The sequence below is a fragment of the Larimichthys crocea genome, chromosome VIII, assembly GCF_000972845.2.
Source record: "Larimichthys crocea isolate SSNF chromosome VIII, L_crocea_2.0, whole genome shotgun sequence".
NCBI classification, from domain to species: domain Eukaryota; kingdom Metazoa; phylum Chordata; class Actinopteri; family Sciaenidae; genus Larimichthys; species Larimichthys crocea.
This window is the reverse complement of record NC_040018.1, coordinates 2,402,150-2,425,935: the sequence shown is the minus strand read 5'-3', so window position 1 is coordinate 2,425,935 and position 23,786 is coordinate 2,402,150. Positions and strand designations below refer to the sequence as shown.

General features: G+C 39.0%; 1 protein-coding gene across 1 annotated transcript in view; it reads right to left on the bottom strand.

The window, feature by feature from the left end:
• Positions 1-513: 513 nt before the first annotated feature.
• Positions 514-23,786, bottom strand: part of map2k5 (mitogen-activated protein kinase kinase 5) — a 57,509-nt gene continuing 34,236 nt past the window's right edge. The window contains exons 20-22 of the mRNA XM_019278505.2: positions 18,477-18,538; positions 16,582-16,627; positions 514-3,856 (exon numbers count right to left, since the gene is read on the bottom strand). Coding sequence (XP_019134050.1) covers positions 3,746-3,856; positions 16,582-16,627; positions 18,477-18,538 — 219 coding nt within the window. The 3' untranslated portion in view covers positions 514-3,745. The remainder of the gene's footprint in view (positions 3,857-16,581; positions 16,628-18,476; positions 18,539-23,786) is intronic.

Here is a 23,786-nt window from a genome sequence, read left to right as displayed (position 1 = left end):
CATATTTTTTAAATAATTTCTTTCGATACAGATAAAAAACAATGATCACTGACACTGTACAATCTTCTGTGGCTAAATAAATACATTTGAAAACAAAACAAGAATTAGTATGAAGCATGGAGCTAGGACACAGCTCAGAACACGGATAACGCAACATAACAGCACAACAGACTAAAGCTTCCGATACGACACATCTCTACAAACTGAACACGAAGCACTGCTGTTGTTTTTGACTGCATAAGTTTTAGTCCCCAAAATTCAAGCTGATAAACTGAAGTGAGTAGATGAAACATCAGGCACATGTACAGTATTATCCTGTTTCTTATAGATGTACACAGTAATCTATAAGAAATAGGATAATACTGCAGTGATGGAAAAGAAGCCTGAAGGTAATCGAATACTCCTGATTAAACTTCTTACGTGTGTGTCTGTGTGAAATCCATTCAAAATAAAACCAACACTCGGAAAGAGACTTGAATACACAGAGTAATGTTAAAAAAAATTCAATCATAATCATGTTTTATTTATTTTTTATTATTATTATTTGTGCATTATGGTTGGAATATGTGCCAACACAGATAATTACAGAAAAGGCCACAATCAGCCAATAACATGGCAGCACTAATATTTCTGCTGAGTCCCATCAGTGACTTAATGCTTTGTGGTTTATGCAAAAAAAAAGGGAGAAATAACAGGGCAAGAGTCACGAGGTGATCGCTGTTGTAAGCACAACTGATACTGCAGATTCATATTTAAGTCACAGTCGATGAGTACACACTGCTAAACCATAAATGAAGTGTCTGAGCTTACATCTGTTCAGAAATATGATTTTTTTTTTTTTTGGTTTCATTTGAGTTTCATCAGCAGACAGTGACTGCACACTGATATTTCGCACTTACAGTAGTTTCACCAGACTGCTAAGTATTTATAGCTTCAGTTTAATTTAAGGCCAACTTAATGTCAGGTGGATAAATTAACAGTTTGGTAGAACTTTGGATGTACCCAAAGTGACAGTCAGATGGATATAATTAACAATATATGTGGTATAATGCGGAATATATATTCTTTTTATTGTGCAGCTGTTGGTAAATCCATGTTGATGTATTTCTTCATATTTCAAGGTTTTTTTATGAAAATAAATGGCGTCTCGCATGTGCCCCTCCAAAGTTAAAGTATATTTATGTACATAAAAGTAAAAAAAAAAAAGCCTCATTTTCTGGTTTCTGAGGCAAATAATGGCACTCAATGACATTTGTTAATATGAGAGGGATCATGAGACATAGCGCCTCTGCTGGTTGTGCAATTCACACACAATTTGTAAAGGAAGAATAATCCCACAAACTTGAACCCTAAGTGCTGTAACACAGAATAAAGTACATTGTAACTGTTCATAAAAGTTTATGATATTATTTAAGAGCATTTGAGGAGAGCTGTTGGAACATCGCCTTATGTCCCGCTCCGGTTTTTCGCCGGTACCACAACACAGAAGTGGTCTGGTCAGTAAAATCTCCCATAACCTCTCTGAGTCTGACACATGGAGCTTTATCACACAGCTTAAAAAGGGTTTAAGCCAAGAAAGAGCCAGAAAAGGCCTTTGAGTTCAGAGCGGAGGGAACAAATAGCTCTGTAAAGACTCCACTATGCTCACATGCTCTGTTAATATCAACAGTGTATTTAATGAAGTCTAGGATCACATATTAAATCCACTGAGAAATCTTGAGTTCTGAGCACAACCAGTAGAGGATACTTCGAGTTCCCTCTCACACCGTGACCCATTTGAACTATTTTGACCAATCACATTGTAATAAGAAGTGACAACCACCAGAACATTGGGGTGCTGTGTCCAAATTCCCTCCTACAGACGGTCCTGATACTCTGCAGTGTGCAGCTTTAACGGTGAACTGTTTGATCTGAAAGCTCCGGCTTAACAGAAAGCTAAATATTTATTCTTTTTACTAGATTTTTCAAAAAAACTTTTAGTTTCAGCATCTCATGGTCTTTGTAGTTCCCAAAAAAAGCTAAAAAGTTGAGTATGGCACTTTATCATCTTCAATTTTCCACACATTACAGTCTGGAACAACAAAAATCTAATTTAATAATTTAAAATATTTTAGTATACAGAATTTTATATGTATACATACTGCACAGAATTAAAACCTGCTTAGGATTGGTATGTAGTATGGAGCTGGGACACAGCTTGGGATTTCGTGCCTTAAGGAAAGCACACTGACCGGCCATCTTTCATAAATTCCTCTTTACGAAGATAATGTTTCAGTTTATAGGTTATAATTCTCCTTTACGTTTATTATTGAGGTCTTAGACGGTGTTGTTGTTGTACAGGAGTGCATTATATTGAGAAGTGTTTTCTAATATTATGGCCCTCTCATGTAAGTAAATGTTGTGGCCAAAATATTAGAAACACCTCTCAATATACAATGCAGTCCAGTTTAACTCTAATGCAAACTACAACCTAAGCAATAAACAAATACATCCATGTCAGTGTCGACAAAAGCTGAAAGCTCGGCCAAGAAATCTTGAAGAAATCCCAAATTGATGGAGCAGGTTTGATTGTTCTCCTCACGTTGAGCAAGTAATGGAATTTAATTGCACTTGAGCACTACACATTTCAACATCTGCACATAAGGACCTTGTGGGACCAATGTATTTCAGTCACTTCACCTATTACGTTTGTCTCAGTCATTAGGAATCCATGTAATTCACCATTTGGGTTGTCAATGGTCGGTCTTTGGTGTTAAGTGCAACTTCAACTGATCTCATTAGGCAATTCAATAAAATAGTTTCTAATTTCTATACATGACATATCCTGCTAAAGTAGGGATTTACTGCTGAGGAAGTGGATAAAACAATAAGTTAAAACAAAGTTTTGGCTTATAACAAGAGGAATTGTCATAGTTTCTGTTACGTTATAGCTGCTTCAGCATAATTTCCTCTCCAACGGTTCATTCAGTGGTATTCAACGTCAGACATGTCTGTGCAAACGGAAATAAAAGATGTGCAATAAGGTTAAAAACTGGTTTAAAACATTTAAAAAAAACTGGTTCTTCCCAATGAATGTGACAATCGCAGACTTATTGTTCATTTGAACAGAGACAGAGCTTTGTATCCAGGTAACACCCCAACCTCACAAGATTAGAGAATAACTGGATACAAATGTTTTAGTCCAGGTATTAAATTGAGGGGGAAGTTTTCCTATTACAGTGACAACCTAAGTTTGCTGAGGTAATAAATTACACCACTGGAAAAAACAGGCACACACATGGGCAGTTACTCACAGGCAAAAACCTTAATATTCACTAGAGGGCTGTCAACAGTAAAGCGTGAGATGAGCTACCATCCTAGAAACAGCACAACTCTACCTGTCTTGCAGTCGTATGCCTTGGAAGTTGTTTAATGTCACCGATCTTTTAAATCAGGACTCTTCATTCGTCAGACTGTGACACATTTCTGTTTGCTCTCAAAGGAGGTGGGGATGAAGCTGCAGGTGGAGACCGCACGTGAGAGAAAGAAAGTGCAGATCTCTCTCAGAGCTCCTCAATGTCACGCCGCAACAATACTTCACGTAAGATTTACTCACATAAAGTATTAAACATCTAGTGATAATTTTAGTCCATGTACGTTGGGTGACTTGTACAGCGCATATGGACGTACTTGACCCTGAAGCCTGAAGATATAAGTGTTCAAGATTTGAGATCAAATGTCCTGGTCCGTCAGCAGCAGGAGGACGTCAGACGTGTCCCTGAGCCTGCTGAGATCGTCTCTCCTCCAGACAGCGACAAACCCACATGGACACGACCTCTGCGTTACCGTCATTAAACTGTATGATGAAGGAATGATCCTAAACAGAAGAGAAAGACAAAAGTGTTAAAGAATTTCTATTTTTAAAAACAGCTCACACATGCCCAAGACAGAACTGGTACATCTGAAAGTTTTATTTACCATCTCTACAGAACAATTCATGTTCTTTGAGAAGATCCTAAACGGGATAATGAAGGAAAAGGACCTGCATGTACATTATGATCTTTGTGCTGAAAAACTGGATCTGCTGGAGACCACCGTTCAGCAACACAAGATGCTATTTCAAGTGAATGAACACTCAATGTGTCATTTTGGAAACATTCAGCCCGATTTAAGAGAACATCTCAGCCGCAGCAGACCTCTCGTGAGCATGATAGTTTGAATTTTATGGACGAACTTGAATAGACATGTAATGAATGTCAATACAATTTACTTTTAAAGTTTGAATACGTTCTGATTTATGAAATATCTGGATAACCCCCAGACAACCAGTATATACACACAAAATGTAGCAATTATCATCTTCGCTTAAGCCAAGCATTTAAAACAGCTTTTCAATTTCCATTCGCAAACTAAATTTCATGTTTCAATAAACCGTTTTTTCAAATAAAGAAATAGAATTAGTTTAAAAATATCCATCCATCCATTGTTTGTAACTGCTTATCCTCATCAGGGTCGCGGTTGGCTGGAGCTCATCCCAGCTGACTTAGGATAAGAGGCGGGGGACACCCTGGACAAGTCGCCAGTTCATCACAGGGAACATAGAGACAAACAACCATTCACACTCACACTGACAGTTTAGAGTCACCAATTAACCTGTTAAGTGCAGACACGGGGAGAACACACAAACTCCATGCAGAAGGGACAGTGCTAACCACTGCACCACCGTGACGCTCTAATTAAAAGATAAAAATATAACAAATTAAAGAACAAATATCACAATAGATATGACCTTTAGAATAATTGTCATCATTGAAGTGGCTGTAAAAAAAAACACTCAATAAAAAAAGAAACAATTAACGGCTATTAAAGATGTTTACATGTCTATTCTGTAATATTATTTTATTATCAAACAGATTGGCGCCACAAACATTATTCCACCTTTATGTGAGGTGTATAGTTATGTTCTGCCTGTATAATTATTCTCAACCATGATTCAAGAAATTATAATAAAATACAAATAAACTAAAACAGTAACGTCATTAAATCCTCTTAAATATTTATGTCCAACAGATTTGGTTTTTAATGCCGAACATTTAAGTAATGGCTCGTCGGGTGATTTTAAAGAAATATCTTTAATGATCTGCATGAATCATCGCAGGCTGTAAAAAGAAGTCGGCAACACAAAAACCACCTTTGTCAACCTTGTAAAAATATCTCTAGAAACGCTTTTGAATACGATAAAATGTCTTTAGATTAGAGTGCAGAGTTTTAATCTGGACTGATTTAACAAACAGTGTCATTAAATGAGCTTCTGAAAACTGATGACCTGTCTCTGTTGATTAGTAGCTCATCAGGTTTGCTAAACGCTGGCAGGGTTCACTTGTTACTGCTGCTGGACTGAAACAGAGACGTCACATGTGATATCTCAATGACAGCAGTCCCAATCACCAGCCTCATCTGGGGACTTTCCAGACCAGAGCAAAAGGTCGCAGAGGTCACGGAGAGGTCAGAGGTCAGAGAGAAGGAGGTTGTAAATGAGACAACTCAAGTCAGACTGACCATGAATTTTATTTGCCGTGTCTCGATGTCCAATTAGATAAAGAGCGCTACGGTCGACCAGTTTAAATGAAGCTGTCAACAATGATTTCAATGACATCTGCCGTCAACAACCATAGGTGGTCACAGTTAACATAGGTGCAGCTCTAACTTCACCCAAGCAGGTACTGTGCGACTTTCTTAATCTTTGACATTTGAACGGTTTAATCTGGCTTCCTTCACGGCAACAACCTGCAACTTTTATTCTCATACTGTACAGATCAACTGATGAATCCGTCCGGCTGAGCAAAGATTAGTTTGGTGTGTCATCAAAGATGTTTTAAACCAGCAAATGGATGATTTTCTGGCCACCAACCTCTAAGGAAAATATCAGGCTGTTTAACTACTAAATGCTCCACTACGTTCAACATTCATCCATCTTCTGTAACCGCTTATCTTGATCAGGGTCCCAGGGGGCTACACCCCGCAACCCGCTGTGTTCAACAGTTGGAGGCTCGGCATCGAAAGAGGATCTGGCGATGGCTGTGATGGTAAGAGAGTGGAGAAAACCCTTCATTCAGTGTAGAGTGCTGCACCACTTTAATTTGTAAAATGTTCTCAGGTGTAGATTATCACCCGCCTCTCTAGCACACTCATTCAGGCAATGTCCTAAATTGTCCACCCATTGGAGCTCAATTTTCAAGAAGTTTTCAAATTGGTGATTCAACCAGATCCATATTTGGCATAGCAGGAGAGAACAACAATAATCTCACTGGCATTAAACTCAAAGTAACAAAAAAATGTGCACTGCAGCACAGTGACTGGAAAACTCCTCAGCTGCCGAGCTGGACTCTCTGCACTCTCTTCTTTTTGTGTTTAAAAAAAAAACAATAAAAATATGTTTAAAAAAATGATTTTTGTGTGCGGAAAAAAAGAAAATTATATATAATTTATGGTCTTGGTACTGGCTTACATTAATGTTTAAAAGAAGAAGCAGAAGAAGAAATAAACACGTGTTTAAGCCCATTTTATAACACCTGAAAATTCACAAACACCTTTTACATTTATTTTAACGTGCGGGGCTGTAAGTAATTAAGAAAAAAAAGAATCATGTCAGTATCATATCCCATTATAACAGTCATTACTAATTCGACTCAGATTTGATGCAGAAAGTGATTTCAAAGTGATTAGTGTTGTTGTCAGCTGTTTCTTTTTTAATTCTGGGGTGGCACAACGTTAAATATCCTCTAGCTATGCCCAAACTGGTGCAGACAATGTAAGATTAGTAACAAAGTAGGACAGACTGGTAGTGATGGTCCACTTTCCTCCTCCTGGGATCTTTCTTGTCTATTTGTGGTTACACTGGAAAATATGTTAAACTGAAGAATGTGTACGGTTTGAAAAAAAATAAAGTCACATGAAGGGTGAATACGGCGAATATGTTCGATTTTAGTATCGTGAACACGTAAAATCTCACAAAATCGATTAATGCTACTGTTACTTTTGATGGCGAACGTACGATCACGACACGTAGCCTGGCTTTATTTTAAAGAAAAATGGTAACACATTCCTGTGTGCTCTAATCCTGCACAAACTGTAGACATTGTGAAGGACTGGGGGAGCCCCATCAATCCTGTTGTCCTTCTAATGGGCAGCTGGGGTTAACACAGTCTGAGGTTAATTACTCTCATATCAGTGTGAGCATGTGTGTGTATGTGTGTGTGTGTGTGTCAGTATGAGACGAGTGGAGTGGACGCTCCTGGGTGCCCCTATGTGCTGAATACCCATCTCATCAATCATTCTTCCTTGCCTCAGTAGAGAGGGAGTGATACAGAAATAAAGAAGGAAGTCCTGAGTGATGCTTTAAAAAATCTAACTTTCCACCTCTGCTCCAGAAATTAACCCTGACAGGCCGGAGACATCTGCTGAAATTTGACCTGGATGAAGGTGCGTGGCGTGTCGTACCACACACTCACACACCTGATCTTTTTTCTACCCACACACACAAATAAGCCTAATTAAAAGACTTTTTCCATGTTTATTTCTACAACAATCTTCATCCGTTTTGTGCGCAAGCATGGCCTTGGACTCTCTGTGGAAAGATCTAAGCGGAAAAGAGCGTACGATAGTACAAAACCATGCCGTCTGTTATCATGGAGAATGCATGATCTCTCCCTAATAAGATGGAGGAGCTAACAGCGCTAGCCAGGCTACAGAGGGAGAAGAGGCTGAATGAACTCACTTCGGACTCGATGGTAACTCTGGACAGATTTCAACTTGTGAGTGCGGACAGCTGAAGGCAGGAAAGCAGGGGAAGACAGGGGGAATGACACACAGCAAAGGACCACAGTCGAAACCCGGGCCGCTGCTGTTACGACGTGGGACCCTCACTCTACCAGATGAACCCTAAACCTATCTATAAGTATTTTTCTTAACCAACTTGTATGCGAGTGACTGTAACATCTGAATTTCCCTGTGTGGGATATCTTATAAAAAAACAAGGATGAGAAGATGAAACTTGCTAGAATCTACAATTCAATGACAACTGGGTAAACTCCATCTGCTTACATTGATGTGATTAAAAGCTCCAAAAGAGTTACTAAATGGACCTGATAATGTTTTGTCAACGTTAATTGACTTATTTCATTGTTGTTACTAACTACATAAAAAAATAGCACCATTTAAAATTCTCAGCAATTAAAAAGTAGCAGACACACTCAGATTTTAATGGACCATACACTGCTGTAATCGTCCAGAGTGGCAACACATCACAAATATCAAGCGTGTTTGAGTGGACGCTAGGACAGCGCAGCGCTGATCTTCGCACAGAAGGTCAACACAAATCTGGAAAGAAAAAGGAGCCAGTCCTGTCACAAAGTTTGAGAACGTCATGTTGTTAACCACCAATCAATTATTCACTCTACCTGCCCAGGTTAAGTTCTGACCTGGCTGCTGCTGAACTTCCGTAAAGGAGCAATGTGCTTGTTTGCGTCTGCAGAGTGAATTAGATGACATACTAAATGTCACCGGTTTGGACTTACACGTCAGGTCACAAAGCATCATTTCGATTAAGTCATTGCAGAAACACTGCGTGCAATAACTAATTTCCTTCGCCTCTTCCCCCTCTCGCTGTCACTCTCTCTTGCAGGTTACAGCCGTGCTGTGCGGGAACAAATTTATCCAGAGAGGACACGATGCACTGTGCTTGAAACACATCGAAATGGGTTAAATCCTGGAACTGTAGACTCCATTCTTTGTCTACACAGTGCTGCCAAACACTACCCTAAAAAAAGACAATAGAGCTACATATGTAGGCTAATACTCACTGATAAAGTGTGAAGGATACATTGTTTGTGTGTCTGTGGTGTGTGGATGTGTTGTATGTGAGAGAGAAAAAAGACTCTTGTCCTTAATAAAGTTGCGTCAGTAAAAGAAATCAATTAAAAAGTCGGTCAAGTTTGTCTGATTTTTCTTAAACATTTATTAGGTTATGACGTTTTGATGTTTTTTTCTGCTTTGCATCAAGATTAAGGGGGTGGTGTTTCATTTCAGTGATGTTCCCTTTTCAAATCTCATTTAAATAGTTTAATTGATTTTAGTATCCTGAAGCAATCAAATAATATCTTTAAATGATCAAAAGTCCAAATAGACAAACTAAATCTTTGTGCAGCAGAAATGTTTTCTCATTTTTCATCATCTTTTGATCCTTCAGGTTTGTAATGTGCCCAAAGATGCTCACAGTTGGGAAAAACTGTTTCAGACTCAGCATCACATGAGACATAAGCTGCCTCAAGAGGAGTATTGCTTTGATGCAGACACATACAGCTGCACACACACACACCCTGATCAGACTCAGTCTGTCACACACATAAATAATCACTTAATAATTAAACTACTTGCAACTTAAATTAAGTATGGAAACTGTCAGGGAAGAGTTATAAATACAAAATGAATAAGCCCTCCTTAGTTAGGTCACTGAAGGTGTTCTGACTTTCTGCTGTAGCAGCGCGTGGACAGAGGTGAGCTGGGGGAAGGACTCATTTAAAAGTTACATTAATCACCGTCTGGCCACATCAAAACGGGATAATCACCTGCAACTGCTGCACTCAAATAGAAACGGCCTAAACCCGGGGGAAATTCTACCTAACTCTTTAATTGTTTGAAGCCTTTGAAGGGTCTGTTTAATCTAAGATTAATTTATGAGATTTTAAATAACTCTATGTATGATTAATACCCTCAGAAGAAATTAAAAGGAGTTTGAGGCAATTATAACAAGAGACTGGTCGTCACCTCATTAGAATAGTGTTGGAGGAAACAGGGTGTGTTTGTCAGTGTGTAACTCTGTGTGTGTGTGTGTGTGTGTGTGTGTGTGTGTGTGTGTGTGTGTGTGTGTGACAGAGAGAAGGGTGAAGAGGTAGATAGAATAACTAGGTCTTTACAGATTTGCATGCTAATCACTAGCTCCCTCTGGAAACTGGCTGGCTTTGGTTGGAGTGTGTGTGTGAATGAACGGTGCACTTGTGTGTATTTTGGTCGAGGATTTAAGGAAACTTCTCTTAGTGTTACAAGGCTGCTTCCCCTCTAAACTTAATGATCCAAGCATCGAATGCTGCTTTCAAAATTGTTTGCAGAGTGAGGCTTTTTTTCCCCAAAGATCCACCTATCAATGAGCCAAAACACTAAATGTTAGCCACTGAAATGGAAAGAAAGACACAACCAAGATGAGCGAGAGCACCATCATTTTAATGGCCTAGTTTAGTCCCCAACCAAGTATACAAAAGTCGCTCCTTTGTCCACCAAAGCAGCAAACACAACCGGCAGACAAACGGAAGAGAAATTAAACTTTAGCATGTTGCTGAAAAAACAAATCCTACTGGCTAGTCGTGTATAGAAGTGGGACTGTGGGCAGAACGGGGTGGCAATATGTGTTTTAGGAGAGACATGTGGCAGTCCAGACCAACAGAGGTAGTGAGCAATGACTGTAGCATATGTGGAATTGATCATTGAGAAACTTGGAGAAAATCAAAGAAGCAGAAAAATGTAATGATAATTTAATAACTGTCTCAAAGGGATAGTTTGGGTATTTTGAGGTTGTATCTATAGTCAGTGTACAGTCAGCACACCCACTTTACCTTGCTGCCAGGCTGCCCTTTTCTTTCCATAGGACTACATATGATCTGAACCGTGCAAAAAAAAAAACTTCTATAGATTTGGACATTTTCTTCTATACTTCTGTCTCTTGGTAGCGTCCTTGAGGTTGTTCGAGATCGGCTGTTTGGATCAGAGAGACGGTTTGTGTTTGTGTTTTTCTGGCTGTGCTGCTGTAGCTCTGATCCTGTAATACAGTGCGTGGCACAGTTAGATGGTAAATGGACTGTACTTATATACCGCCTTTCTAGTCTTCTGACCAGTCGAGGTTCTTTTACACTACATATCGCATTCAGGGTGCGAACTGTCATCAGTTTTGGGAGCTAATCATTCATACACATTCACGCACTGATGGTGCAGCCTTCAGGAGAAATTTAAGGTTCAGTATCTTACTCAAGGACACTTCCACATGCAGATTGGAGGAGCCGGGGATCGAACCACCAATCATCTGGTTAGTGGACAACCTGCTCTACCTCCACAACAGTGGCAACACTGACCACTGTCTTCTGTAAGTAATACACTGACTTTGGAAAGTACCTCATTTCAAAATATCCTAACTATAACTTTAAGAGCTATTTTGTATTATTATGTTTTTTTGGATTATGAATCCACAACAAAAAGTCCAAGTCCCAAAATGTCTCTTGCTCTCGTTTAAAATGATGTGACTGAACAATTGCACAAGAGTACCACACTGCGCACTGTGGTTCCAATATGTGTGAATGGGGTTTATGTCAATGGAGACCCAAGGGTGAAATGTGAAAACATTTGACAGCGAAGGTGCTGACAGAAAAATTTAGGGAGGAGAAGACACCAGTGATTTGACACAAATCTGAAAAGAGACCAGAGGAGCCCCAAAAGAGCTCCAAAGATACACAAGCCTGCATGTGAAAATCCTTTTTGCACTTGTAGCATGTCAACAGTAAGACACACACTCTGACACTCAAACTGCTTCAAAAGTTTGAGACACACGATAACTAGAACTCATGCAAGTCATCACCCACATAAAACACTATCAATAAAACTATACTAATAGAGGGTTAGATGTGTAATTCGCTCTGGATCTGTACTAAACAGTCAATATGACACCATTTTCTTTAACAGTAGCACATTATCTACAAACCAAAGACGAGGCAAACTCCATCGATGTCAAAGAATTCAGGCAGTTTAGTATTGCCTGTGTAGCCAAAGTCTATTCCTTTTTGCCGTAGACCTCAACCCTAGACAGTACAAAGAATGGATGTCGTATCCGTCAACTATAGGTTTCTGAAAAGCCGTTGTGTGGATCTTTAAGCCTTAATATAATTTGAACGAGTGGGTTATATAAAATTTCAGCCTCAGTACAATTGAATGGGGGAAGTAGCTATAGAGACCAAAGCCGTTTTTTAGACCAGGCTGTTTATTCTTGCTGTGAAATTGGACAATTTAACATGGGGGCTTATAGAGATTGACTTGTTCTGCAGCCAGCCTCAAGTGGCCGTTTGAAGAACTGCAGTTTTCACAGCCACAGAGGTTACAACTTGGGGAAGAACACAAAGAATATCTCTGCTTTTGTAAAACAACATCTAAAACTAGAGATTGTGAGACAATTTATTCCTGAATGCCTCAGTGGTTACAATGTTGACATGGCAGATATAATAAGGTGTACTAATCAGAGTTTGTTTGTTAATAACCAACATGCACAGTTTGTAAGTGGTCAAAACTTGATGCTGCTCAGCTTCTGTCTGTATTTTTGTGTGTTTGGGGACAGTCAAAGGCAGGAGGGGGTTCCTTTGTGAAAAAGAGAGGGGCTCATCTGGTGTCTCTGGGGTTGAAAGAGGGTTACGAAATTTGTGTGTGTGTGCGCGCGCCTATGAATAGAAAAGCAGAATAGGAGAGCTGCATTGACAAGGGTGCTAAAAGGCTGTGTGAAGGCTGCTGGCTGGGGAACGAGGGACAACGAGGGAGAGGGGGTGGGGAGAAATGAAATGTCTATCAAATCACAATCAAAAGGAAATAAGGGTGTGGGATCATCACTTTTGTTTTGTTTTGGTCGCATACAGATAAGTGAAAAAAGAAGCACACGAACGAAATAATGTTATACATTTGTATATGACTAAGCTAAACATGTAATGGGGCTCATTGAATGAATAAGCTACACCCACACCTGGTGTGAGAAGAAGAAGAGAGAGAAGAGAAAGAACCAAAAGCTAGAAACCTCAGACAGGACAGGTCATCACCAAGTGCTTGCTGTCCTGGGAGCAAGCCAATGGAAAGTCTCCTCAACTGACCAACGTCATTAGCTTATGATGACAGGATAGGGTGTCCACAATGAAAGATGCATTAGTATAAGTAGGGAAAAACCCACTCACTTTCCTGACGGCTCATCATGTGATTCTTTTACAAATGCAGGGAGTTGGAAGAAATGGGAATAAAAGGAGGAAAGATATCTTACTGATACTTAAGTGAATTATTGAGCTTGATGCAGCCACGCAGTGCTCAGAGTCTCTTGACTAGTTAGCATCCAACAAAATGACAAGCTATGACAGATTATGAGCCACTGTGCAAACCATCTGGGCTCATATCAACACAGTTTCTTTGGTGTTACTTTTTGGTGAGCCATCAAATTACAAGCCACTGAGTTACATAATGTGTGTCACTATAAACTCGCACGAGCACGAAAGTTCTCAAGCTGAAGACTACATCTTTGCAAATAAAGTCAAAAGTCCCTGAACCCTCGAAGAGCAGGTGTGCGATCAAACAGAACGCCTTTAAAGAACATCTAATAGGATGAAATCCCTGTGAAAACAACGTCAATAAAAGCTATACCAGTGATTAGAGAAACCACATGCTGAAACCTGATGAGCAAACTAGAGCCACTAGGTATGCTCATAAAACAACATTATTTGCTCAGTGTCTGCACTATTGTGTGATTGCCTACATTACCTTCCAGGAGAAATGCAAAGATACAAAACTGTGGCACTTTCTGCACGGCAGAGGGAGAAGAGGAAAAAAGGGGGGAGCTGTGGCTTGGTGCATTAACATACAGATAGAATAGGTAAAGAGTTTTAATGTACTCAGGAGGCTGGGGGAAGAGTGAGAGGTGGGGAGGAAAAAGGGGAATGAGGAGAAGGAGGAGAAAGAGAGAAAGACAATCAGCAGGCTGGTGCCACAAACGCAGGCATCCATGACCTTATATCTCAGTTCATCGTGGGCAGAGCAAGAAATGAAAGGCCTACAGGAGGACAAAAATGTAGGTAAAGGAAAGACGAGGGATGGAGAGAAAGTGGGAGCAGAAAATAGAGAGATGTAGAGAAATATGAAAATTTAAAAAAAGAGCACAGGGATCACGATGAATATATGAAGGAAGTGGGGCAGAGAGGGAGAGTGGGAAAAGGGAAACACTGACAGGAGCAGTGATGAAAACGCCACCACGTGAGCTACGAGGACCCGAAACATTTAAAAACCAGAAAGAAGAAAAAGGGGTTGGAAAAAAGGAAGCCATGTGATGAAAATATAGCTTGCTGGATTCTTTCCAACAAATTCAAAACTTCAAACGTCACGCTGTTAAACTGAGCAACAAGTATTCTTCCATGCTACACATGCATCACTCTCGCAGCATTTATAGCAGCGTCTTTCAAGCTTTTCACACTGTGTACCAGCTCAGAAAATATTCAGCTGCCTTAGCGCAGGCCGGTGTTACTTAGATAAACTTATTCCTCATAATAATCCTGAACAGAACGGGTTCAAGGACCAAAATTTGGTGGAACACAAGTCCTCCTGATCTGCAGTTCTCTTCCAAAAAGATGTTTGGAAGAGAATTGCAACACGTGGTCGATGTTTTGGGTCATAAATGGTAATAATTTTTTGACAGTTTGTAATTAAACTATGGAAGATGTTCTGGTTTTTACAGACATGTATGTATATTAGATAAGTTTACACATTGCTGTGTAGGCACCACTTGGTTAAATGGTTAAATACTGGGGGACGAATTGCCTATTATCAGATAAATATTGGTAACTGACCTCCTGTTTATCCCACAAGCTTTGCTTGTGCAAACAAGTCATGGCAGACATAATGAACCACAAGAACACACAATGAAAAAGAGCTTACATATTTTTCTTCAATACAAAATCAGCATAGAAGAGGGCATTTAGTCAGACCAAGAAAAAAGGATGCAGAAATGATTTTTCAATCAAACTAAAAACAAGATCCTCTTCACGAGAACAATTACATTGGCAAATTAAGACACTTAAGTTTTATTGATTGGAGTCAAAGGTGTCACTTGACGAAAACAATGGTTCAAGGCAGAACAAACACAACAAACTGAACTTCCTCCAAAAGAAGTAGTGCGTGAACTGTCCCTCAAGAGAAACACTTTTGTTGGAGGCAAGAATTCTCAGCGAGTGTCTAGACAACACTCCTCCTTTCTGGTGTGAGACTGAGAACATACAATCTGTTAGCAGCTCCGCATTTACACCCTCCAGCCCTCCCGATAACACAAACCTTCAACCCCCCCTACTCGCCCTTCTCTCTCTCTCTCTCTCTCTCTGTGTGGACGCAACTGTCGCCGTCCTTGGTCTAACACAGAAACCAGACCGCGTTGCGACTTGTGTGATAACGCTAGAACAGAGAAACGCATCAAGTCCATAGCGGGAGGGGGGTACGTGGTTAGGAACTGGAACCGAGTGAGGTCCTCTCCCTTTTCTTTAAAACCCTGCTGTGCATATATGGTTATACTGATGTAGTATATAATGTATTAAGCCATTCAGAGATAGACTGACATACTTTTTCAGATAAGATACGATAAGATAAGATGTTTCCACACCGGAGATATAGTCTCCTGACCGCTTTCTCAAGTGGAAAGCCAAAAATGTTGCCAGCGAATCCAAAGTGGGTTAATTCAGGCTATACTCCCTCTGTAGGCTGGTTGGGTTTAAGCCTATGGTTTATTTTTGCTTATACTTGTGCATTTTTTTACTGTCACCTATCATCTTTCAAATTGTCCTAATGCTATTAAAGCCCTAACCCTGACATTACACCTGAAGATACCTCATTTATTAGAGCTTCAGGTTAAATTTGAAATGTGCTTCATCTACTGTTATCACATTATATTAAGATTAAGAGAATGATGGAGCCTGTGCAATGCAATATTTCAGTACGTACATATAAACTACACCCTGTCAAAGTTTATTTAATGTAACCTGAATGACCGGTAATAATGTTGTGTGAGATATAAAATAGTAAATATGAAAAGTAAATGACAAAAAAAGCAAAGAGAGTGTATAATACATTTTTAAGGGCCTGGCGATTATGAATAAAAGAAGCGGCGGTCACTCTCATGTCTCTAATTTGCAGATGAGGTCACTTTAGTGGCAGCTAACTTTTGGGATTTTAAGAATTAATTATGTTCCATACAGGAAGGTGTTGGTAAAATAATAAAGTCTGCAGGCACAGTGAGCACAAAAATGCGCACAAAGGCACACACATTAAAAAAATTATTTCCTTTTGTCCATTGCTCAAATTTTCATTAGGCTATAAAACTTAATTTTTTTTGTAAACTAAAATTATTTTGACTCTTGGCCAACAAATATGCCTGATTCATTCAGGATGGCTCCAATGCAGTGAATTGAAAGAATTATTGTTGAAGTAGGTTTCAGTCCTACCTCAAGGTTTCTCGCTGACCTCTCTCTGTGACATTTTTCTTTGGTAGCAAAAAGTTCATTACTGTTGTTTCCAGATAGCAAGGCCAATTTCGAGGGTCCTTGACCCAAAACACCTCAATCATTGCTAAAAAAATATAATCGTATACTCCAAAACTACCAAGATAATAAAATTATGTTTAATTGAATTTTTATTGTGACGCATGAATATGATCACTTTTTTGTACCCAGAGTTATTCAAAACGTATAGTTTGTGGTCCTTGGGACTGGTTTAACTTACCATGAGGTTATTAGGGGCAGGCCTCTCTTTGGGTTGTCGTCGCATACTGAAAAAAAGAGACAAGCAGTATATATCCAGCCACTATTCAAACTGTGTGCAAGAGATGTTTTTGTTCTGACTTTTACTTCAACGGCATCATTCTAATTTATAAATAAATTTTCAAGAGGAGGCTTGAAAATAAAGCTTTCATGCCAGAGGAACTGAAAGAGGGCTTGTTAGACAATAAACACTGTAGCCTAACAACACCGAACTTTTATTTCAAATAGAGTCGTTTAATTAATATTTCTAATTTAAAAATGTATTATTACTCAGAACACTACAAATGAAGCTTGAAACAGATTGGTTCAGTGGATTTATGTCTGTCATTGCTCTCCATAATATATAATAATGCATACATACATGAGCTATTAAAGCAAACTACACTGAGGAGCTCTGAAGAGCTGTCTGCATGTAGTTATTCATGTAACTGGTTTATGTGTCACAATGAATGGGCCGTGACACTCTGAGGATATCCTGGGAGAAGACAGTGCCAGCCCTGACACAAGGCAAGGCAGAGCAGGACACCAGCACCTCCAGTCTGTCCTGAGAGAGGTGCCTTGTTTGAGTAAGTAAAGCAGGCGTGGGGGATAAACAACAGCTGGTGTAGCCAGCTAGTGAGTGCTGCGCACACACGCACACTCACTTGCACAGCTTGCATGTGGTTTGGGTGTGTATGCAGATGTTTGTGCGACTGTAAAGGTTACAAGAGGCTAATGAATCAGAGACAAACACAGGGTAAACATTGTCTTTGTCCCGTTGCATTAGATAAATCAATCATTTCTTGTAAAAATAAAAGAACAGCTTTTTATTCAAACCATTACGACCACAATGCAGTAACGCACGCAGGCAAATGCACTTTAATCCCATTGTGTGCCATTATACCTTCTGATTCTTCAACTATAATTTGGTTCATTTATGTCAAATGCTGCTTGTGGTCCATGCGATTATTCTGTCAGCTCTGTGTCGCTCCGATGATTGACTGTGACATATTGAGTGAATACAAACTAGAAGCTATTCAAATCAGACAATATTCCATTTAAAATAAAACAATTCCTTTTGGTGATAAATGGTAGATTAACAGTTAATTAAAAACTTACTATAATTTGTTTACCGTTTATTAATGATTAGTAATTGCAGAAATTATTTTATTAATGTAATCGTTTATAAATTATGTATTGTATCATAAATAACAGAAAATAAATAAAAGAGAGTTTATTGATGCACAATATATTGCTATAATATATTAAATATTGTGTAAGTACTGATAACTTAACTTAATTTATGTATTTAGGTCATGTACATTAACTGATTTAAACCCAAAACATAATCTTTTCCTAAGCCTAACCATGTAACCAAATACTTTTGTTACTTAAATTTAACTGAACTGTGACTGTTGATGATGACATGTTAGAAAGGCCGGGAGGTGACAAGTCTAGGAATAATTAACACTATTTGAATGGCAGTTATAAAGTTGCAGCTGATGTTTAAAAATGCAGCATAAATGAATAAAGCATGTTTGTTAGAGCATGACGTGACACCTGTCATGAACACGGAGTCTTTACGAATGTTAATAACTGATGTCATGAGTTCATTAGTGAAAAGTTTAATTTGTTTGAGATGTTTTTGGGTAATACAACTTGACAGTAACCTAAACAACATAACCGTCATTAACAGGTAACCGTAATTATCAGACTTAAAGAAACTATTTAACTTTAAAATAAAGTGACATCATTGGTAAAATAAAAAACTATAGCATCATTAATAATTAGTAAACATTATTGATTATCACGTTATTGTTTGTTAACAGTAAAATTCAGCATGTTTTTATAAAGTGTATTAAAAAGTAACTGACTCACCACTGAGTGATGAAGTGAACAAACTTCTCACTGAACTGGCCGACAGGAAGAACTGGAGGATCCTGGGAAGAGGAATGAAACAATTTAACCAACAAGTAACATTAACATCTCAGATTTAACTCACTGCACTGACTGAAGAACTTGCATAGACTGCAAGCAAGACACAGACATAGAACCTAGGTACATGAAATAAACCTAACCAGGACACAACCGGGAGAGTATCAACTGGCAGCAGCACATCCGTTACCAAGGATAAAGATCATGTTATAATAAGATGCAGATTTTTTTTGACAAAGAAAACAGTTTAACTAATTATCAGAGAGTACAAAACAGTTGTTAACTCTGAAAATCTTTCACGCAGAAAAACTGATCAGTAATCAGTAAGAGAACCGATAAAGAATGGGACAAGCAGAATCAATGATGGCATCGTTATCAATAAGGAATCAATAAAATCATATCAATTCCCATCCCTAAAACCAAGGCATCAAAAAAAGGCAAAATAAACCAGATTAGTTTAAAAATACATTTTGGTAAAAGATGAAATGTGATAATATTAACGATCATAATAAGCTGAGAATAGTTGATGGGTCTGCTAAAAGACTACAAAAAAAGCTCAAATGTTTCTACAAGCTTTAGTGCTTATTCAAAAAAAAAGGCAAGGTCTCAAAGGTGAACTGGAATAAGATGAAGTGCAACATTTAGTCATCATTATGTAGTTACAGATACAGATTTGAAGAGCCTGGATTCAGTGAGGTTTAAAATTAAGCACCTTTCTGTACACTTTAGTGCATTCTTTTTAATAACGTTGTTATACTGAAGCAAACCAATAATAAAGAAAATACTTCTTAACATTAATGCGACTTCTGGTGCTGCATGATCCCGATCATTCGCCAATCCCCATAGCAACCGCTGTGTTTCTGATGTAGACGCGCATGCACACTCACATACTTCTGAGTGAACTGGTCGTTAGCTCGTAAGCAGTTTCTTTTCCGAGATGTTCTGTATCAGTAAAATTTAACAAAATAACACGAAGCACAACTGCTTACTCTCCTACCGATTTTAACTGGGACATTTCTGCAACGAACGTGAAGACATTAAACGTGTGGTACACGTTTCGTAGGCTGGGCGCAGAGGAGACCACCGGGCTCTCTCCGAGGGGTGGGGGAGAGAGGGAGATGCCCGGCCAAGGCTCCATCTAGCATGGACTAAAACACAGCACGAACAGTTCAGAAACTATTCGGAATGAGTTAAAAGGAAGACCGCATGTTGCTACAGGATGTGTTTTCTGACCCAGAGTGTGGCCGTGACTGGTTCTGAATGAGGGATCGGACTGTACCAGCTTACTTTCTCCTGTCTGCGAGCCAGATGCGGTCATCAAAAGAGCCACATCTGGCTCGCGAGCCATAGGCTGCCGACCCCTGCTTTAGTGTCTGACCACAAGGCTACACGCTGCACTCTTTGTCCTCTGTATTCATGGAAGCACTGACTGGTGCACACCTGCTGGGTGACATAACGTTTGTCTCGTTGGGTTAACCATCCGGTGATACAGAAGGTGAAAGTGCAAATGTACAGTGATATTTTGATAGAAGTCCCAGACTCACAGGTGGATCCCCAATAAAACATGTTTTTAAACTGTGTTTAATATACAGTTATATTTATGTATGTTTATTTTCAGCATTTTACCACCAAATTCTGTTCTCAGATTTATTACTTTAACATTTCTTTGGCACTGCTTTCTTTACCACACACACTGACTGAAAGAATATGTCTCTTATAAAGCTGGTTCGCCTGTTACTCCTGTTATTTCCCAAAACAGTGGTGAACAACACCAGAAGCAAATGCCAGGAGTTAAATTATAAACAAAACCATATTATGACTGGTGTGGTAATTGCATGTCAAATTAGTCAGAGCATGCAAGGCCATATTTCCTCCTAAGTTACCATACGATCATTTGCTAAAAACTGATTTAGTATTTAAAAAGGCTCATGCCACATTAAATACACCGGGGCTGGATTACATCACATTCTTCAAACTTCACTGAAAACAATGAGGACAAAACAGCACCCACAACTAACTATCAATGTTATGTTAGCGTGTTGTCAACTACTGAGCCTGTTTGTAACCGGTATACTCCATGTGACACACACAGACACTGTTGTAATTAACCTGTGCATGGAAAAAGATTGCCCGGTCTCTTTCTTTGACTGAGGCAAGATGCACTTCTCACTGAAGAGAAAATCAACGTACATTTTTTGATTACACTAAACAACTAGAAAGGCAAGACTGGGCAAAAATCAACAGGGCTGTTCATGGAGCCTGTCAGAAATATCGTTTGTTACAAACTAGAAAGTAGGAATTGCAGTGAACACTCATTTTTTTTAATACATTTTAAATTTTGTAAGGCGCTTTATAAAGCCAGTATTTTCATTTGTCTGTTCTGGGCTAGTCAACATAGTGAACTCTGTGGGAGAAATATGAGCTTCTAAAGACATAAACGGTTCAGCTAAGGTGACAAAAACATAACGATTCCTATTTTCGGGTGATTGTATGCCAATGAAAACTAATAACTATACATATTATATTCCATTATATTATATTCCATCATCATATTCTGTGACTAGAGCCCACCTAAATCTTACAACATACCAAATATTTCCTGTGGCACTTGCAGTGTGATCAGTTATGGAACAACACACTGGTAGTACAGTATGTTCACTTCCGAGTTTGGCTAATGTGAGAGCATGGCGAGTAAAATGCACGATGGCAACAAGAAGACTTGATAAGAAAAGGGCAGATGTTTGATCCTTTTGTAGCATCTACAGAAAGTGATTCAAAGACGGCTTTAAAGACTTTAAAATACTACAAGAGACACAGAAAATGGTGTATTTAATGATGTTATAAACTGTGTTAAGCCATTCAGATGAAGGCTATATTTCTGAAAGGTGGTGATTCATGTACAGTATACACGTTTTTATCTTTTCATGCTGAAAAATGGTGTGTGAGAATGCCTTGAACTGTCAGCCTATTACAATTTTATTTAGACAATAAGTGGTCTTTTTTCACCATTCATTAATAGCAGGTTTTTCATATGTTTCTTTTCCTATTAATAATACTTTATATATCACTTTGAAAAATCAGCATTTATCACAGACCATTAATCATACATTTACGGCTTGTTAAGCTAGAACTGTTCAAACTGGATAAAAAGTCCATGGTTAACTAAATAAAACTGAAGAAAAAAATATTAGAGATAAAGTTGTGACTAAAACTCACATGAACCTTTTACCTCAGGATTAAGATGAAAACTCAAAATCGCTGCCAAAATGAACAATAGTAAGGTGTGTGTGTGTGTGTGTGTGTGTGTGTGTGTGTGTGTATGTCAGGCTTGCTACATGTTGTCAATGGAGGCTCTATGAACCGTGTCATGTAGAACAGCTGTGCCACACTGACCCTCTATTACTGCCCCTCACCTCATTACTCCATCCATTTCCCTCCTCTCACTCCGCTTCTTTCCCTACCTTTGGCTGTCGGCATAAAAAGCTCTAAATATTTAAGCTTATTTTTACCATTTATATCCTCAGAGGAGGAAAAAAAAAGAAGTTGTCCACTGCATAGCAATAGCAGTGTCAAATTTACATTTGTATTCTCTTTCTTTGTCTCGATGCAAAAGAAAAGAGCCAAGTATGAAATTGTGTGTGGAAAGCAACAGGATTAGCATTTTTCACTTTCTAGCATTTAAATTTATGTTTGCAGTTTGTTTTCTCAAAAAAGTAGAAAATAAATATAAAAATTCACATAAAACAAAAGGCCAGATTAAGCTGCACATAAATTCAAAAGAATAAAATGAATGGTGCTGTATTATCGTATAAGGTGGTACAATCTATATGGATGTTTATTTGTTGTTTTGAGTCACATCCATTGATATGAACAAAAATACATAACTGCTAAGATGCTCACAAAAACCATAAAACCTGGGTCCACGACCAGGCGTTTATTCAAATGCGGGGAATTAAACCTCTTTACATCTGAAGCCCCGCTGTGCCATTAAAAACACCTCTGGGCAGTGTTCGCCATTCCTTAATGCTCTGATCGGCAGGCTCCCGCAAAGCATGATGCATGAATCCATTTAAATTAACAAAGGAATGGGTTCCCTTCTAATCTCACTGCACTTCACAGTGCTGCCGCCGCTTGGATGAGCAATATATCATAGCACATGCACATACACACACACACACACACACAGGCATGCACAAACAAATGCCCTTGAGCACTGCACACCACAAGCCTGAGTGTACACTCCGTTTAGAAGGAGAGTACCAAATAATTTGCAACCACTGTACTATAGTGTGTACACGTACACACACACACACACACACACACACACACACACACACAGGCAGAAAAGCAGGATCAATTGGACCCACAGTTTGTGCAAAGTGTTGACTACACAACTAATTTATGTGTTGTGTAGGCTAAATCTGATACAAAATCTCTCTCTGCACTTTCCTCACATATTTGCATGCACATGCGCCTTTCTGCAGACACATACGCGCACACATTTATGCATGTATTCATGTCTCCAACCGAGAGGAACACCGCTGCAGCTTTGATGTGGCAGCAGGCGATGGCACAAAAGACCAGCAAGCTGATGAAAGTGGCTAGTCTGTGTGAATTATTCCTCCGGTTGTCAACGCGCTCCACTATGAGAGAGAACACACACTACGAGGGTACAAGGGTACGAGTAAATATACATGTCATTGCCATGAAGCAATTATTAGGCAGAATTAGATCAGTAATTACAGGCTTAAAAATAAAGTGGGAGTTCTTTATTAGTGGAGCCACTTGCTATTCAACAAACAGAGGAGAGAGAGGCACATTAATTAGGGTGGACAGCATGCAAATGGTAGGAACAACTACCGAGATGTTCTCCTTCAAGATCTAAGCTAAATAAGGTGAGTATGTTTCACTGCCATACACTAATACCAACTAACATTTAGAAAGGATCATTTCTATTAAGTAAGTGTAAATCTACACACTTAGGATAGGTAATTTACTGCACCACCTCTTTGGCATCAATATAACTCAAGTCTAACTTGAACTGGGGGGCTAAGAGTAGTGTGAATCTTTTTCTTTTTGAGCCACATGAGACTCAAATCTTTATTTGAGTCCTCCTCAGCCACATGCCTGACTGTGTGTTTGTGTGTGTTGTATGAAAAATAAAGAAATAAAAGAGGCAGACTGTCACACTCCACCCCCCACCACATACATACCTCTAGCTACAATAATATTAATGATCCACTCACAGGAGCC